The 20000-nt window shown below is 40.1% G+C and overlaps 2 protein-coding genes across 2 annotated transcripts in view; one reads left to right on the top strand and one right to left on the bottom strand.

The window, feature by feature from the left end:
• Positions 1 to 2604, top strand: part of LOC127643802 (zinc finger protein 750-like) — a 4462-nt gene extending 1858 nt beyond the window's left edge. Inside the window, exons 2-3 of the mRNA XM_052126695.1 lie at positions 1 to 1113; positions 1337 to 2604. The exon at positions 1 to 1113 is cut by the window's left edge and continues 400 nt beyond it. Of these exons, the coding sequence (XP_051982655.1) occupies positions 1 to 1113; positions 1337 to 2006 (1783 nt within the window). The 3' untranslated portion in view covers positions 2007 to 2604. The remainder of the gene's footprint in view (positions 1114 to 1336) is intronic.
• Positions 2605 to 4263: 1659 nt separating this feature from the next.
• Positions 4264 to 20000, bottom strand: part of LOC127643803 (epsin-3-like) — an 18305-nt gene continuing 2568 nt past the window's right edge. The window contains exons 2-10 of the mRNA XM_052126696.1: positions 15504 to 15826; positions 14575 to 14920; positions 14166 to 14269; positions 8606 to 8692; positions 8404 to 8521; positions 8013 to 8213; positions 7294 to 7422; positions 6987 to 7217; positions 4264 to 6815 (exon numbers count right to left, since the gene is read on the bottom strand). Of these exons, the coding sequence (XP_051982656.1) occupies positions 6508 to 6815; positions 6987 to 7217; positions 7294 to 7422; positions 8013 to 8213; positions 8404 to 8521; positions 8606 to 8692; positions 14166 to 14269; positions 14575 to 14920; positions 15504 to 15731 (1752 nt within the window). The 5' untranslated portion in view covers positions 15732 to 15826 and the 3' untranslated portion in view covers positions 4264 to 6507. The remainder of the gene's footprint in view (positions 6816 to 6986; positions 7218 to 7293; positions 7423 to 8012; positions 8214 to 8403; positions 8522 to 8605; positions 8693 to 14165; positions 14270 to 14574; positions 14921 to 15503; positions 15827 to 20000) is intronic.

The raw sequence follows: 20000 nt of genomic DNA on the forward strand, positions 1-20000 counted from the left end.
TACCCATGATGTTTCCAAAGAAACATCCTTAGGAGAGGACGTAGACAACCCAGAGTCCTCAATGGGTAGCAATCATGAAAGCAGTGTACCTCCAAAAGAGTTGGTATCTCCAATGGAGCAAATTCTAGAGATCCAGGTGGAGAAGCCAAACATTGAACCATCTACCAAAAATGGGGATGTTTCTTCTAGTCTTCCAGCTCTGAACCAAAGTGGATCCTTCGAGAAGAAAAGACACGACGAGATGGATCCACCAAGGTCACATTTCTCTGACGCCTCAAATGGGACATCATCTCTGGGTGACGGCAAGAAAATGGCATCACCTGTCAACAAACCAGAAGTTTTTCTTTCACAGCCTGTTCCTCATGCATACTGGAGACCACCAATCTCATTCGTGCCAAGCTCTCAAAGTCTCGAACACAAACTGGAATGTGCGATGGATTTTCCATATTATGGCGCTGTCCTTACCGGATATCATTCTTGGAGCGTTCCAACACCTTTGCATCCACCTTACCCCCAGTTTCACCCCTACCTTCTGCCAAGTAACATTTATGACCCCACCACAACTCACCCACACCTTCGTCCTTACATCCTAGAAACTCACAGACTCCACCCTATGTTTCCAAGGCAACTGTTGCCAGCGAATTCCCTGCCACCGATTTCCAAAGAGTATCTCAGATACTTCCACACATTTCCAAACCCCAACTATGGCCACTACCTCCCACAACAGCAAAATCATCCCGTAACGCCCTCCGTTACTACGTACTCAGAACTGACACACCCCATGATGGATATTAACTCTGCATTTTCAGAGACGACAATACACAAAGCCTCCAACCCCTCAAACATACCGCATGATCCGTTCTTCGTGGCGGAAGGCTCATCTGAACATAGAGATCCAAGAATGAAACTGGATGAAAAGGAGCTTCAGGTGAGTCCACAGAGTGGACGCACCGCCACTGGATCACCAGATAGCCCAAACCCCTGCAATGATTCACAGGATCCGCTATTTGTGAGTAGGGAAGCAATGCCAGTCAGCCAATCAGAAGAGAGGGGCATGGCTATATGGACAAATGGGGATGGTCATCCAACAGGGGGCAGGAATATCTCTGACAGGTAAAGAGGAACACTCGAAAGCTACTACTTGTCTTTGTCTGTTGAACATAAAACTAAAACATTAGACAAAACATCAAACAGCCTCAGTCACTCAGTTACTATAAAGCAAATGAGGAGTAAACGATGTAATTAAATTACATGTATACAATATTTATCAAAGTAAAAAGTAAAGGAAACTAATCTTACTTATAAATATTTACTTTCTTATTGTTTGTGTGTGCAGGTCTTTGTCTGCATTCAGAGAGATTGAGAGATGGGAAAAAGAGGATGCTATGATTCCTCTGAACCTCTCCAAGAGACGGCAGATGACAAGTGACACTCCAGTCAAGCAAACGTTTCTTCTGAACCTGTCCACACCTCGATCAGACAGCCAATCACAGAGCACTTTGATCAGAGACAGCCTCGCTCCGCAGGGGACTATGGGCGCTGTGACATCACAAGAGGATCATCTTTTAATTGTCGAGGAAGAAACAACAGCCGCGTACGCTCTCTGCCAGCTGGCCCAGTCTGGTGTTTCAGACCTGACCAGAAACTCCAACATCAGACATGTTTCTAATTCAAGTAGCTGTCATGAGCAACAAACCAGCGCTCTTCAGAATCCAGCGTCTGATCGAACCGATCAAACGAACGTCACAGAAACATCTGCCTCTGGTAAAGTTACTCTATGTTCAACTGAAGCAAACACAGTCTTGGCTCCTGAAACTTCTCCAGATAATAAATCTGATATAGTTGCGGAAAGATCCGTCCATTCCTCTGATGCTGCTGAAGTCTCTGCCTCCAAATCAAATGTTCATTATCGAACACGGACAAAAACACAAGGAATATGCAGCACGAGAAGAAAACGAAAGAGCGGCACCAATAACCACAATCTAAGGAAGAGAATTAGACATTAATGTCACAAAAACATAATGGAAATCGCAAATAAATGCTGCATCTCAGCTCTTCAAATTCTGTTCAAATGAATTCCTTGTCTTATGGTTTTATGAGGTTTTTATGTTTGCATATATAATAAATGGCATTGTTTATTCAAAGTGTTTCATTAATGGGATGTTTTGCTAACTTGTACATTATTACTGCAGGTCTCAGTCATTCAAACCTGCCTGAACATCTTTATGCAATAAATAAATGTATACAATATATGCAAATGATTACAGGTGTGTTAATGCTAAAAGACAAAGATACACGCACAGTGAAGCAGGTGCACTTGAGACCTGCTAAACCGCTCAGAACGTGCCGTTATAAAGGGCTGCAGGTTTGGGCATGCTACTTCAGTGAGAACGTTAAACTCTCTATATGTCTCTGTCTGTCTTTCACAAACAGACACGGTCATACTAGTATTAGAGGTCTGACAGGTACAAATGACTCTTGTACACTTCAATAGAGCAGCTTGAACATGATTTTAGGCAAATACTATTTGCATCCTCTGCTGGTCATATGAGGTACTGTTTCAGTGAGCTCACTTAAAGGGACAGGTCACCCAAAAATAAAAGTTATTTCATCATATACTCACTCTCCTCTTGTTTTCAATTTATCTTATTTGTATATTTTGACAAAATGTTGTTTTTAAGGTGAACTATGCCTTTAAAACCCTGTTGAGTTTTTAAGCTTTTTGTCCATTTCTGTTAACTCGGAGGTCATTTATATGCTCGTGTACTCCTAAAAGTTGACCAAAACTTAACAGATATACACTAATGAGCCAAAACATTATGACCGCTCTTGGTCCACCGAGTGCTGCTAAAACAGTGCCGACACACTGAGGCATGAACACTACATGACCCATGAAAGTGTCTTGTGGTATCTGGCACCAAGACATTAGCAGCAGATCCTTGTATGTCCTTTAAGTTGCAAGGTGGAGCTGCCGTGGATCAGCACAACCCACAGATGCTGAACTCTTCATCATGTAGGATTTGGAGGCCAGAGCAACACCTTGAACTCTTCATCATGTTCCTCAAACCATTCCTGAACAATGTGTGCAGTGTGGCAGGGTGAATTATTCTGCTGAAAGAGGCCACTGCCACCAATGCCATGAAGGGGTGTACCTGGTCTGCAACGATGTTTAGGTAGGTGGCACAGGTCTGCAGGATTCCCAGCTGAATATTGACCAGAGCATCACATTCCCTTCTCTTGTCGTCTTCCCACAGTGCATCCTGGTACCATGACTCAACCAGGTAAATAGCGCACACGTGCACGGCCATCCATGTGAACAGAAAACAGGACTCATCGGACCAGACGACCCCTTCCACTGCTCACATGTCCATTGTTGGGACTTCCAATGGTGGACAGGGGTCATCGTGGGCATACGCAGCAGGATGTGATGCTGTGTGTTGTGACACATTCCATCATGTGACTTGTCACACAGTAGACCTTCTGTCGGTTCGGACAAGAGGGGGTAGTGTTTATTGGCCTTGCGCATCGATGATCCTTTGGTGCCCAACACCCGGACGGCAGTTTGTGGTTTGTCCCTCCTCGGGCCACTGTTGGTAAATACTCACCACTGATGAGCGGGAGCACCCCACATGCCTTTCAGAGATGCTCTGACCCATGACATTTGGCCCTTGTCAAAGTCCTCAGGTCTTCACTCCGGCCCCCCATTGATCATATTGATACTATTTAAGTTAAAGTAAATTGATAATCTATATAAATGCCCCCATATGTTCCATTTGACCAAGAAAATATAATTAAATAATTAAAGGCACTGAATTGCCAACGAATGCCAACAATATCCAAAATGTGGATGCAAAAAAACGTCCCATAGTAATAAATATTTTTTTTATATTTCTGACAGTTTTTTTAATATTTAATTATTGACCTAGTTATACATGTTGTGGCATAAACTGTGAATTCATGTTATGGTTCCACTGAAAATCAAATCCAGATGATTTGAAAAATAGGATATGCTATTTGATTTGTCCTGCCCGCCTCTACTTCCTGTTTCAACAGGAAGTACATAAGCACACAGGCAAGAGAATGGTCCCTCAAACCATTTCATGGGGCCTTTAACACTTTGAAGGAAAAAGAAATGGAGAGAAAACAAAAAAATAGGACAAAGTAATCACAAGCATTAAAAGTGAATAACATTCATTTATTAGTGTCATGAATATGCACCAATTAGCTTGTAATAGATTAAACGATTAACCTGGTCACCTTTAATAGGAAATATGCTGAACTCAATGTCAGATTCATTAGCAGAGAGAGTAAAGCTGATCCTAGATTCTTAAAGTCGTTTTCTGAGAGAAGGAAACATCATAGGATTATTCAGCATTACTGTAAGTATTGTCTGTTTGTCTTTTTCCTGAGGGTGGCGCTCTGGAGATCCTAATAGGAAGTGAGGCGCCAGCCCCAGTGCATTGTGGGACTGTCGGTGAGACAGGCACATGGTTTGTGAAGAAGAGGATGGTTACAATCAGTGCTCGACCCTGTATGGCAAACGTTCCCAGGAATCCATCGATACAAGGCAGCAAGAAGCAGAAGAGCAAAGCATGGACTTTGTTTTAGGACAGAAACACACTTTACTCAAATATGTGTACGCAGACGCGGGCGCTTGGCCACCGCATTGCCAACTTAATGTGCATTCTTGCTTTACCATGGCAGGAAAGATCCTCAGATAGAGTTGCCTTTAAAAGTCTGTGCCACTAAACTGGATATGGATAATTTATGTAATTTAGGTGTTCCTCACCAAAGCAGAATTTGCGTTCACGTACTTGTGTAGAGTATGTTGTAGCCATTAACGTCAACATTAAACACATTAGTGATTCATTCTACTTCATATTTCCAAGTGAAACACAATATTCAATGAGAATTTTGTGACATCAGCCAAAAGGAAAGTCGCATCAGAGAAAATTAAATCTGATATAAACTATTTTAGATAAACAAAATAAGACCAAGAATGTGCATAAAAGAGCTGATTGAGTCCATTTAATGTTGACTTGTAGCTCAATATAAATGTCATCATCCAGGTTTATCTCTTATTCTTTACTTTATCAAAACGAATATAGAAGTCACTTCAAACTAACATGTTAATAAAGCCACTCAACATCTAATGTGGATTGTCTTTTTAGAAAGTAATTTTCAACCCTAAATTGTTCTTTAGTAACATTCTGATCGAAGCATTCAAATCAGCTGGATTCACTTCAGTCTGTTCACATTGAAACCAAATCAAGGTGTCAGTTATCAAGAGTAATCAAGAGTCAATAAACTCATAATTTACTTCAGTTGGTTCATACGAAACCAAATCATGATGAGCAATCCAGATTAAATCAGTTCTTGATTCACTTTTGTCCATTCACACTGAAACCAAATCATGATGAACAATCCAGATTAAATCAGTTCTTGATTCACTTTTGTCCATTCACACTGAAACCAAATCATGATGAGCAATCCAGATTAATTCAGTTCTTGATTCACTTTTGTCCATTCACACTGAAACCAAATCATGATGAGCAATCCAGATTAAATCAGTTCTTGATTCACTTTTGTCCATTCACACTGAAACCAAATCATGATGAGCAATCCAGAATAAATCAGTTCTTGATTCACTTTTGTCCATTCACACTGAAACCAAATCATGATGAGCAATCCAGATTAAATCAGTTCTTGATTCACTTTTGTCCATTCACACTGAAACCAAATCATGATGAGCAATCCAGAATAAATCAGTTCTTGATTCACTTTTGTCCATTCACACTGAAACCAAATCATGATGAGCAATCCAGATTAAATCAGTTCTTGATTCACTTTTGTCCATTCACACTGAAACCAAATCATGATGAACAATCCAGATTAATTCAGTTCTTGATTCACTTTTGTCCATTCACACTGAAACCAAATCATGATGAGCAATCCAGATTAAATCAGTTCTTGATTCACTTTTGTCCATTCACACTGAAACCAAATCATGATGAACAATCCAGATTAATTCAGTTCTTGATTCACTTTTGTCCATTCACACTGAAACTAAATCATGTATAGTAATCTGAAGTAAATCAGCTCTTGATTCACTTCAGTTGCTTTAAATTCAAACCAAATAATGATGAGCAATCCAGAATAAATAAGATCTTGATTCAGTTTTGTCCATTCATACGTAAACCAAATTGCGATGAATAATCTAAAGGAAATCAGCTCTCGATTCACTTCAGTTGCTTTACACTGAAACCAAATTATGAGGAGTTATCCAGAATAAATCAGCTCTTGATTCACTTTTGTCCATTCACATTGAAACCAAATCATAAAGAGTAATCTAAATTAAATTAGCTCTTGATTCACTTTTGTCCATCCATACTGAAACTCAATCAGGCAGAGTATTCCAGTTTCGGGGCACATTTTCCCATTGAGCAGAATCCAGTTCAGAAACAATCGTGAACAGAAGTGATTCAAATCCAGTTTCAGTCTGGATCCTCATAGGAAGGGATTGTGGCTTTGACCTTGGTAGTGTGGTGGTAGTGTGGAGGGGTGGAGAGGGGCAGGGGTGAGGGGTAGGAGGGGCTGAGGCAGGTTACTGGGCATGTCCAGTAGGCCATGGTGGGGCTGGGTAAAGGATGAGGGCAGTGACTGAGGCTTCTGCTGCAGTATGGGCAGGGGGAGGGAGGCGCTGTAGGACAGGGTGTGGGCTGGCAGGGGAGAGGTGGAGTTGGGTCTCATCTGATTTAGAGTCAGTCTGGGCTGCTCCGAGTGGAAAGGGTTTGTGGGAGATGGTGTGCTCAGACCTGAAGGAGAAAGAGACAAAGGGCAGAAAAGTAACAGATAATGTACAGTCAGCCACAAAATGTATCGCCAAATAATTGCAAAATAAAACTGACATGGTGAAGCAAACTGAAAGGGTTTATTTTGTGATTATGTTTAAATGATTGTACATTTATTCACATAGGTTCACCTACCTGACAAGAAGGGGTTTTTGCTCTTGGCAGGTGGGTTGGTGGGAATAAGCTTGTCGAGGTTTACCAGCGTGGCAGCGGTGGGCCCGAGGAATGCCTCGGGGGTCCGACACAGTCTGGGGGTCACTGCATCAAGAGGAGGTCCAAGATGAGAGAGGTCATAGGTCTCTGGACCATCCCTTGCCACTCCGTTCACTTGAACACCAACTACCAACTCGCCAAACTGATCAACATCTGAAAATAAGAGTCAATGAAAGCTGAATGAAGTATTATTATGATTTATTTTGGAGTATTGAAGGTTGTTGCAGACCTGCAAGGCTCTCACGGCGAGGGCTGAATACCCGGTTTGGCCCCTCCTGTTCAACTATAGGCCCCTCCTCCTCCTCTCTAAGCTCCTCCTCCTCTTCCTGAATGGAAAATGGATCCTTTCCAATTGGCGCTAGAAGGCAGAATAATGATTCTAGATATGGACCTCTAGAAAACCACAACCACTTGTATCTTAAAAAGCTGTGCTATTACTAAAGCATGTGATGAGTCATTTCTGTATTGAAAATTGGCACCAAACTGAATTGAAATCTGTTTGTGAAATCTAAGAGGCCCAGAATAGCAACATTAGCTCCATCAATGGTGCACCATCTGTTTTAATGAACAACAGAGATGGGAAGAGAGTTTGGAGACAATCGATTTTTTTGCTATTCTGTTAAGTGTCTTTAATGGTGCAGAAATAACACAATTTTATGGATGATTCATGATAAGAGCAATGTGACAAAGCAACACAATATGCCAGTTATAATCAGAAGCAAATCTGTATCACGATCAACCTAAAATAATCAACTTATGCCTTGGGGAAAAAAAGCATAGCTTTCATTTCAGGCTAAACGTTTGCACGACTTTTGTGACAAATCCATAGGATTTTATTTTTTTAAAGAGTTGTCACTGAAAATGTGTGACTTAATTTTTGCGGCCTGTGTATAGGCCTGTTTATTCCATGAGTGTATTGTGGATGCTAGTATTCGTGGTCTGTGCTACCTGGTCGGGCAGGGCTCCTCCAGGCTTGTTCAATCATATTAGAAGTTAGGATTAGGTTAGGGTTAGAGGTGGGGTTTGAAGGAGGGGCTTCCCAGGGATCAGGAGGTGATTGGTGGTTGCCCCAAGAGTGAGCAGGGCTACAGGAGGAAGGGCGGGCTGTCCATGGACTTCCAGCCACAGGGTTTCTGGAGTTCACTACAGCTGAAACAGAAAGAGATAGCTCAAAAACATGGTTTTATTATTAGCGCAAGCAAATAATCATAATCAAAAGAAACTTTCAAGGGTAAATGCTGTAAAGCATAAAGACAATGTACAGTATAGACCAAGAACACCTTCTATGTGAACAGCCCCTGAGAGTGTTTTCAAATAGGAGGCACATGATATCACTGACCAATAGAGTCCCAGGGGTCAGAGGTCACAGGACATGTGGGTTGGGTATCCCAAGGGTCACTGTTCACTGGTGCAGCAGACGGGGGGCCAAATATATCCACCAGATCAATCATTGCCAACTGTATTAAGAAACCGAACCACAGCCAATCAAACCCTCATAAGATCAATACAGGTGTTCAGTCCATCAGAACTCGCTCTCTCACCTCTCCAGTTCCTGATTGTCTCTCTTTCTTGCTCTCCTCCAGAACATTCTGAAGTTGACCTTCATCTCCCTGATGCGTGCACTGCTCCTTCAGAAGACAAAACAACATCTGATGCAATCTAAACTCACACAAACTCATGGATCTTAGGTCAGAGTTGAAAAGGAAAAGGTTAGTGAGAGTAAGTGGAAATCTTATTTAAAAATGAAAAGAGCAGAAGGTTAATGAGCTTCATGAGATCCACAGCAGATAAAGGGAATTCAAGGGAAAACGTCCCTCCAGCGGCCCCAGACTGAAAAAGTACTAGAGACGTAGAATAAAGATGGACTCTTTAAGCAGCGTGCTATTAAGAGCTGAAGATATAATTTGTGAAAAAGGAAAAAAGTCTGTTAGGAAATGAGTGGCATGTAATCATACACCAAAGAACAACATCACAGCCATTAAATTGATGATTATGGTGGGAGTGATGCAGATTTGTTGTGTTGCGTCACTCGCTTGCAGTGTGGATTGAGCATGACAGATGCATTGATATACCATTACTATAGTGGCGGCAAGTTCTGTAATTACTAGCATTAGGATAAATGAAAGTGCGGGAAGGGCATCCGGCGTAAACCTGAGCCATGTCAAATATGCGGATCACAGATGGTTCAATGTGGTGACCCCTAACGGGAGCAGCCGAAAGAAGAAGAAGAAGAAGAAATGAATGTGTACAGAAGCTATGCTTATATGTCAAATTGGAATTCTAAAACTAGTTTTTGGTAACAACCATTTTTGGTATCAAGAATGTGTATTTTGTGAGCAATGATGTCATATTGATATCAATAAATAGGATGTGAAGCAGTGAAAACTAAATTGTTGATATCCCTAATTCATTTCCTGCATATGTAAATGTCAGTTTGGCTTGTTATATCAGTGTGACGAGGAGGAGGGCGGGGCCGGGACGTGACTATGCATGCCCGGCCCCCAATCGTGCTAATCAGCCGAGGAGAGGAATAAGTGCAGCGGAATGCAGCAGTTCGGGAGAGAGAGAGCCACATGCGGCTGCCGTGTGTGCGTTTATGTTTGTGTGTGTTTTTGTTTAAGTCCCTATTAAAATATTACTTTGATTGTTCAGCCAGTTCCCACCTCCTCCTTTCCCATTTTAACCCTGTTACAATCTCGTACACTGCACGAAAGATCTAGCGGCATGTGGATAACTGTATACTGTGAAATGACATTAGAAGTGGACTTTCGTAAAAACGCATTAAACTGGTTAAATACTTTGGAAAAGTGGATTTTTCTTACTGTTGTGTAATTAAAGCGTTTGCTGTAAAGTACGTCCTTTGTTGGTTCTGAAAAAGCCTTAAACACACACATGTTCCTCAGATACCTGCTCCATGCTAATTGGATGTCCTCATCCGTCTCCATGACAACAAGACTCAGTAAAGCTACAGTGATAAATAGAAAATCAGATTTAGTCATTGGCAACTGATAAGAGGTGACATCATTCATATTTAAAGCAAGTTTGATTTTGTGAATTTGTATGGGAGCATTTTCAGGACTAATTCAAAACAAATTGAAAATTGTTTTTGCAATTCCATTTCCTACGTGTTACGAGTTCTGACCCTGTCATATTGAAATAGCAATGTTAATTAGCCCGTTTGCTATTTTAACTCCTCGGCGTCCTGTATGGAGCCTGCCAAAATTCAAATGAAATCGCAATTTCCTTTTACACTTGCGTTTCCGATGCCTTTCACAGACACCTGTCAATCAGTATTGAGGGTGGGAGTTAATACTGTGGGGCGTGTTTGTAACTGAATGTCTATGGGACCACCGTGCTACGCTATTCTATGCTAACGTTGTAGGCTGTCCTTTTAGACGGGCTCTGACCTCACTTTCAAGGTCAGAATATGTGAATGCTTCAAGTTTAAGTCTAAGTTTCATATTACATTATCATAAATTCTATCTTACAAATAGTATAAAATCCACAAAATAACAATAAGTAGCGAGATTGTAGTTTGATAGTTTTTAAATCAAGTAGCTTTTCGGTAGCGAAGCTGTATTTTTGACAAGGTAGCGGTATAGTGTTGACAATTGACACCGCTACATCATGACTTGTACCCGATGTTTACTATCAGAAGTTTTGAATCAGAACTAAAGATCACAAATGAATCGCTCATTTCAGTTGGTTCTTCAAAATGAATTGGTCACACGTGATAGGAAAGTAGTCTGAATCAGTTTGCAATTCAATCTGAATGACTTAGAAAGCTCACTCACATGTGCTCTCACTTGTCAACAACCTCATGGAATATTTTATAACAGGGCAAATAAAGATAACTCTGGTTGCATTGGATCTAAAATCAATCGAGACCAAACCTGCAAATACCTCCTTTCATTTGCCAGTGAAGAATGTCTTTATTAAGTTCAATACATGTGTGCAGCTTGTCAACAAATTCTGCAGGTAAAGAAACTATCAAAACACATATTAACCTACACCAAAACACTTAAGTACAATGACATTACCATGTTTTTGGACATGTACCATTATCTGGGAGCACCATGTTAATATAATGGTATATGAATGCAGTATTCATCAAATTCTGATCGTAAAGTATAATGCATAAATAGTTGTACGTATATCAATGTATACCAAGGAATTTGGCCTCTTATCTAAAGCTTCCAGTACATACAGAAATACAACAGCAAGACAGATGTACAGGATAAGATGAGCAGTATATGTACGCAGAGATTTATACAGAAATATGCAAAGGAAATTATGTTAAAATGGGGTAGTTTTATAAATATGAAAAATACATGCAAAAATAGTCATTTTACATGACCGGTATACTGTATTTCACTAAACTGTAATATACCGTAGACCGGTATACTGTATTTCACTAAACTGTAATAAACCGTAGACCGGTATACTGTATTTCACTAAACTGTAATAAACCGTAGACCGGTATACTGTATTTCACTAAACTGTAATATACCGTAGACCGGTATACTGTATTGCACTAAACTGTAATATACCGTAGACCGGTATACTGTATTGCACTAAACTGTAATATACCGTAGACCGGTATACTGTAATGGACTAAACTGTAATATACCGTAGACCGGTATACTGTATTGCACTAAACTGTAATATACCGTAGACCGGTATACTGTATTGCACTAAACTGTAATATACCGTAGACCGGTATACTGTAATGGACTAAACTGTAATATACCGTAGACCGGTATACTGTATTGCACTAAACTGTAATATACCGTAGACCGGTATACTGTATTTCACTAAACTGTAATAAACCGTAGACCGGTATACTGTATTTCACTAAACTGTAATATACCGTAGACCGGTATACTGTATTGCACTAAACTGTAATATACCGTAGACCGGTATACTGTATCGCACTAAACTGTAATATACCGTAGACCGGTATACTGTAATGGACTAAACTGTAATATACCGTAGACCGGTATACTGTATCGCACTAAACTGTAATATACCGTAGACCGGTATACTGTATTGCACTAAACTGTAATATACCGTAGACCGGTATACTGTAATGGACTAAACTGTAATATACCGTAGACCGGTATACTGTATTGCACTAAACTGTAATATACCGTAGACCGGTATACTGTATTGCACTAAACTGTAATATACCGTAGACCGGTATACTGTATTGCACTAAACTGTAATATACCGTAGACCGGTATACTGTATTGCACTAAACTGTAATATACCGTAGACCGGTATACTGTATTGCACTAAACTGTAATATACCGTAGACCGGTATACTGTAATGGACTAAACTGTAATATACCGTAGACCGGTATACTGTATTGCACTAAACTGTAATATACCGTAGACCGGTATACTGTATTGCACTAAACTGTAATATACCGTAGACCGGTATACTGTATTGCACTAAACTGTAATATACCGTAGACCGGTATACTGTATTGCACTAAACTGTAATATACCGTAGACCGGTATACTGTATTGCACTAAAGTGTAATATACCGTAGACCAGTATACTGTAATGGACTAAACTGTAATATACCGTAGAGCAGTATACTGTATTGCACTAAACTGTAATATACTGTAGACCGGTATACTGTAATGGACTAAACTGTAATATACTGTAGACCGGTATACTGTATTGCACTAAACTGTAATATACTGTAGACCGGTATACTGTATTTCACTAAACTGTAATATACTGTAGACCAGTATACTGTATTGCACTAAACTGTAATATACTGTAGACCGGTATACTGTATTTCACTAAACTGTAATATACTGTAGACCGGTATACTGTATTGCACTAAACTGTAATATACTGTAGACCGGTATACTGTATTTCACTAAACTGTAATATACCGTAGACCAGTATACTGTATTGCACTAAACTGTAATAAACCGTAGACCAGTATACTGTATTGCACTAAATGTAATATACTGTAGACCGGTATACTGTAATGGACTAAACTGTAATATACTGTAGAGCAGTATACTGTATTGCACTAAACTGTAATATACTGTAGACCGGTATACTGTATTTCACTAAACTGTAATATACTGTAGACCAGTATACTGTATTGCACTAAACTGTAATATACCGTAGACCAGTATACTGTATTTCACTAAACTGTAATATACTGTAGACCGGTATACTGTATTGCACTAAACTGTAATATACTGTAGACCGGTATACTGTATTTCACTAAACTGTAATATACTGTAGACCGGTATACTGTATTGCACTAAACTGTAATATACTGTAGACCGGTATACTGTATTTCACTAAACTGTAATATACTGTAGACCAGTATACTGTATTGCACTAAACTGTAATATACTGTAGACCAGTATACTGTATTTCACTAAACTGTAATATACTGTAGACCGGTATACTGTATTGCACTAAACTGTAATATACTGTAGACCGGTATACTGTATTTCACTAAACTGTAATATACTGTAGACCAGTATACTGTATTGCACTAAACTGTAATATACTGTAGACCAGTATACTGTATTTCACTAAACTGTAATATACTGTAGACCGGTATACTGTATTGCACTAAACTGTAATATACTGTAGACCGGTATACTGTATTTCACTAAACTGTAATATACCGTAGACCAGTATACTGTATTGCACTAAACTGTAATATACTGTACCAAGGCTTTGATAAACATCATGTGAATACGTCTTTTAGATGCTTTCTCTGTGACGGCTCTGTGCATCTGCAAATGAAAACATATGAAGTAGCTTAAATGTAGCAAGCTACTTTTGTCATGTAGTTTGTAGTGTACTTGCTCCATTCTCTGAAGTGCAGCTTTTAGCTTAGCTTAACTAATTTTTCTGTTGAGTATTTTGTAGCTTAGCTAGGTACATTTTTCGAGTAGCTTGCCCAACACTGGTGCTATTGAATAGAAATATTCCTGAAACAGCAGGAAAGATTCATCAGGTCATCAAGAACATGTTTGTCCTCTCTGCTCACCGAGATCTCATCGCTGTCCACACACACACACATTATGTGTATTTGTAAATGTTTGTGTGTGTACCTCTCTGCTCATGGCTATTGCGAGCTGCAGCTGCAGTTCTTCTTCTCCGCTGGTCTGCGGTCGAGTCTGTTCCAGATCAGATGCTTGAGGAGACGAGGATGACGCTACAAACAGACAGACGGGTGATGGATGATCAGTATGTTATTACTCCAGTCATTGTTTATTTATGTGTGTGATTGATTTGATTGATTTCTCCAATCTCCGATTTTGTAATCTCAGTGTGTTTATGTCTAAATGTGTGTACTTAGCAGATATTAAACAACACAAACACAGACACTCTGAATGAGACATCAGCACTGGGATAAAACATGATAGAGTTGGAGTTTGATAAAACCTTTTCTCTTTTCAACTCATCTAATCATATTTATTGGCCATTGTTCTTTATTTTTTACAGTGTATATTCTCTCACAGTTAAATGATGATGGTGATCCTCTGGAGTGGTTGAAGTCTGCCATGCACGGTTGACTGCTGCGTCTGGTGGGATACGCTGGTGGCACTCCGCCCACCCCGCCTCCACCTGCCATCCTTTCTTTGGTCTTCAGCGCCTGCGTTCGTTCCTGACGCAAACGCTCCTCGTCTCTCAGCAGTGCCACAAGCTGCTTGGCTTTCTCGCGCACGTTCACGCCCTGATCTCTCCCGTCGCGGTCGACGTACTGAAAGTCTCTGAGAGTCTGAATGGTGAAGGCATTCTCGCGGCACTGCTGGGCAACACGCTCCGAACCCGTTTTAGCCAAATAATCCAACAGAGTTAGGGCCTAGACCAGAGAGACGGAGAGATTAGCTGCTCATAATATAAAGTGTATCACACAAAGTAATTGTATGGCTTCAAAAGATGCAGAATATATGTATATAGCCTTATTACAATGTGATACGTAAGTTGTACATGTGTTATTCCTGTATTATAACTATTAAAACTATATATAACTGTGTTGTAACTGTTTAACAACTGTGTTGTAACTGTTTTATAACTGTTGTAATTGTTTTATAACCGTGTTGTAACTGTTTAACAACTGTGTTGTAACTGTTTTATAACCATGTTGTAACTGTTTAACAACTTTGTTGTAACTGTTTAACAACCGTGTTGTAACTGTTTAACAACCGTGTTGTAACTGTTTAACAACCGTGTTGTAACTGTTTTATAACCATGTTGTAACTGTTTAACAGCTGTGTTGTAACTGTTTTATAACCATGTTGTAACTGTTTAACAACCGTGTTGTAACTGTTTTATAACCATGTTGTAACTGTTTAACAACTGTGTTGTAACTGTTTTACAACTGTGTTGTAACTTTTATCTAACTTTTTTGTAACTGTTTTATAACTGTGTAATAACTAGCACACCTTGTAGACATGTCTCCAGTTTTTGCCGTGGTCATTGAGCCGTTTCCACACCATGGCCATGACCTCGCTGAACGCCACAACGCTGAACGTCAGCTCGGCAATCTCTGACATCAGTGAGCTGGACGGACCCCAGGGGTCATTGGAGGTTGCCTCCCTCACCTTGATCTCTGCATCCGAGTAGTTGTGCACAATGTTCTTCACCTGTCGCCGCAGGGCCGAGGTCGTCATGGCTACAGTGCGAGGGATTGTGTGGGTGGTTTTTTGGCCTCTTGGTGTGAGACGAGGTAGGCAGACAGTCACACTAAAGAGAGCACGAACGAGCGCTGAGAGAGAAATACACGAGAGAGAGAGAGAGAGAGAGAGAGAGAGAGAGAGAGAGAGAGAGAGAGAGTGCACATTAACCCCTGCCATTTAAAATGACACAAAGAAAAACAAACAAATTATCATTAAAATAAACAAACACTTTTTCCTTTTATAGTCAAATAGGTTCTGTTTTATCTAATCCTAGTTTTTTTTCTGCAATGTGATATAATTATACGGTTTCCAAGGCAACAAACACAAGAAGCGCTGGCTTTTAATGAGCATTTTTGTATTTAAAGTATTTAAATATCACAAACTTCATTTAATCTTTTGTGATTATTTAAGGCGTTTGGATGAATAAAATACATTGCATTAACACACATCAGATAAACATATAATTAAACATTCTGGCAATTGTTTTAAAACTATGTTAATGACAGCGGTGCATCATGGAATATTTCGTGAAATCTGCATATTTACATTTACAGAGTGAACAATATTGATTTAGATCATTATTAAAATATTGATACATCACTAATGATATGTTAATGAACTACAAAATACATTTGAAAAAGGTTACAGTCTATATTTGACACTTGATACATTGGGCATATACATTTGAAACACACCGTTTTCATAATATATATATATATATACTTTATAGTCAATAGTCAAGCATGATGTTTTCCTTGGTCTGGGGTCTGAAGTAATATAATCTTCAAACTTCATTTTAGTTGAACATCAGCCTAAAGTTAAATACATCAGTGGACACAACATGCGCAGCTAATTAAAAATCCTCCGCCTCTTTATTAGTAGCATGAGGAGAGTGATTACCATTTTCAGAATCATCAATAATTCAGCTCTGCTCTCCAGTTTGCACTTATCATGAAAAACACAGTAAGATGAAATGGCAGTGAGAGCCGTGTGTAATTTGACTCACACTCGAAAACACTCCTAAATTTAACCTGCCAATCACTCACACACACACATAACCTTGAGATGACTGAGTTCTGGATATTTCGGTCTTTCCCAATTGAAGTATGACTAGATAGGAGCTCTACTGCATGCTGCATATAGACATAATATATGTTTTGAATGCAATGCAAGTAGCTTTTCAAATGAGTCTGCCAGATGAATACATAGTAATAGTGGTCTGTATGTTCTCTGATTCATGTGCTGTCAGGTTTGCCCTGTATTAGCGTTAATGAGTCACAATCGCCACCAAAGCAACGGCTCACACTGACTGCAGCCCACATACACCCCGACACCACCAGATCTGCTGCAGCTGATGACCGATGATGTGTCAGCTTTGAATCACAGAAGTGGGATCAAGTATTTTGTATTTACACTGACTCATGTAGTAAGTTCAGATGCACCTCTAGTCTGCCCACCTGATGAAATGCATCATAAATACTGAAAGGGGCTGTTCAGACCAAACCTGGTATTGCAGTAAAGAAACCTCAGATTAGTATAGACCGCAGGGGTCTTGAGATGCGTCAAAAGTCGAAGTTCTTTCAAGTTAACAACATCTAAAAATGTGCCGCTTCTGCATGAAATACTGAAAAAAAAGCAAAGCATGGCACAATGGGCCATTGGCATTTTTGACGGATTTGTTCTGTGCCCAAAGTTTTATTTTTATTTTTGCTGAACTTGTATTGTGGTGCTCTGAATGCATAACCCGGAAGGTTTGGAGAAACTTCTTTGGCATTGAACCCGCCTCAATCCCCTGGGGGCCTTGTTTGGCGTGCCAAAGGTCATTGGCCCCGATAAAGCCCCGGAAGTGACTGTGGGAACGCAACTGGCCCTGGCACGCACTGGCACGCCCTCATTTGGCCCGATAGTTGAAACGCGGCTATTGAAACAATAACACATTTAGTATTTTTACCTTAAATTTGATGGTGAATTTCACATTTTAATTTGACAGCTTCGATGACTATAACTGATCAACTTCAACCACCTAAAAACCACATAAACCAACTCCCATCAGAAGTAGACAGTTCAGCTGGATTTTCTGCTAGACTACAGGCTTTGCTTTAAGACCAACACTTCAGAACAGGACGAACACAAATACATCTAAACCTGTGTCTCAAATTTAAAAGTTCACATTTATGGCACTTTTCCACGGCACGGCACGTTACGGTTCGACTCGACTCGCTTTTCTGAGTTTGCTTTTCCACTGCAGTTTAGTGCCGCCTCAACATGGGTGGGATTATAGGCTGATCGTCATTGTTACGCCACCTCTACTGTCGTGACATCATCTTAAACTCGACACAAACTGACCATAAACATTAACACGAGCGCTAGCTGTTAGCTGCTAGCTCATTGTGCTGCATAAAGCAGTTGTTGATGGTGATTTTACACAAGTGTAACAGTTAAATTGGTTGTTTTAGAAGCTTCCAGTAGCTGCTCAACTAAATAAAGTGAAGCTTTCAAGCAGAGTATAGAGTTAACGTAACAAAATGTACCATCCTCCATCATGGATCAACGCCAGTCCAGCGCACTCTCCCTCCCATTGCTCGCCGGTTTAGATAGCGTCCATTTGGTCAAACCACTTCCACATTTCCTTGATTGTTCTGTAGTCAATGTAGTTTTACTTTCCCTGCACTGTTGGTCGGTCCACTGGTAGCTGTGTGCGGACAACAGCTGAGACACTTCCTGAAAGACTTTTTCGTTTCACGTCATTTCGTTCATCGCTAACGAGTGGACCGTCTGCACCTCGTTTATTGACCATGACGTGGTTTTGTGTCATTTTTTCTTTTTACAATTCAAAAGTCGAGTGATCAAATGATACTGCCATCACTGTTGCTAACTTTAAAACTAGTGGGTTGATGTCCCATGTCGAAAATTCTGTGGCGCTGGTAGTGACGATTCTCTCTGACCAATCAGTGATCTGCAGGATTTTGACGTCACATTTAGTATCGGCTCGGCTCGCTTGGAACCTTGACTGAGGTGGTGCTAAAAAAGTACCAGATACCAGGAACTATCCACAGTGGAAAACCCCCAAAAACAAGTGGAGTAGAGTTGTACCGTGCAGTGGAAAAGCCCAATTACATGGCCAACAAATGCAAGCACAAAAACACTCTCACACAGCTTTACTTCACATGTTTGAGAGAGTTGTTGCTATAGTTACAGGGACTATATGAAGCAGCAAGCACTCGATAGAGAGAGCCCAAATGCAAAGAGGGGTCTGGAAGGGACTGTAATGCAATAGTGGTCTAATGCAGAGTTTGTATGCAGTGCAACAAAATCCGCATTCAGCTGTGCCACTCACAGATGCCAACATCAGCAACAGAGGATGAGGGACAGAGACGCTAATACACATAATTCTTGGGTATCAACTTTTGTTAGATCTCAAACAAAGTTTCTGACATTTTTTTTTACAGTTATACAACTCTGTAAATCAATAATACACCCATTTAAATGGCTTAGCAATGTAGCATCATGATATGTAAATACTTCAATATGATACATTTTCACCTACAACAGATTGACATTTTGAAAATCTCCAGCGCGACTGAAGCATCTAAAAGAGTCGTTCACTCACCAAAGTGGATAAAAACATTGGATTGTCGTGAAATGACTGAAAATAGTGAAGACAGGACGATATGGTCGACACTCAGCTGATGAAGACATCTCTGCCCTTCACACTCTTGCATCTCGCTGCACTTGTTGACTCAGTATTTCTGTGTGTGCGGCAAAATCTAATCCTATCCATCCCCTGACTTACTCTGTCCTTCTTCTCTTGGCGTTCCTGTCCTTGATCTCTCCAGCAGTCTCTAAATCATTCGTTCCTCTCTTCTAAAAGCGTAGTATTTACTGCGGTACAGAGTTCAGTCACATGGGACAAAACCGTCCTCTCGGGTAAAACATCTTAAAACACATCAATGAATACTGCAGTCCTCTGTGAGAGGAACCCGCGGAGATATCTAACAACGAACACGTAATGTTAAGGTTATGTAAAGGTTGTTTTATTATTAGTCTCAGGAATAACCCTGAACATTGAGTTACTGATGTAAGCATCTCTTTACTCTAGTAAGGAACCGCTGTGATAGGAGAACCGCTTTACGATACATTCTAAACCTTTAAAAGTTCCAATGATGTCATAGAAGAACCTTTACATGTCTGATTATTTCATAGAAACTTTTTAAATTCCCATGATACAAATAAGACACTTTGAAGTTCCAATGATGTCATACA

This window comes from Xyrauchen texanus, chromosome 5 (assembly GCF_025860055.1).
Source record: "Xyrauchen texanus isolate HMW12.3.18 chromosome 5, RBS_HiC_50CHRs, whole genome shotgun sequence".
Lineage (NCBI taxonomy): Eukaryota > Metazoa > Chordata > Actinopteri > Cypriniformes > Catostomidae > Xyrauchen > Xyrauchen texanus.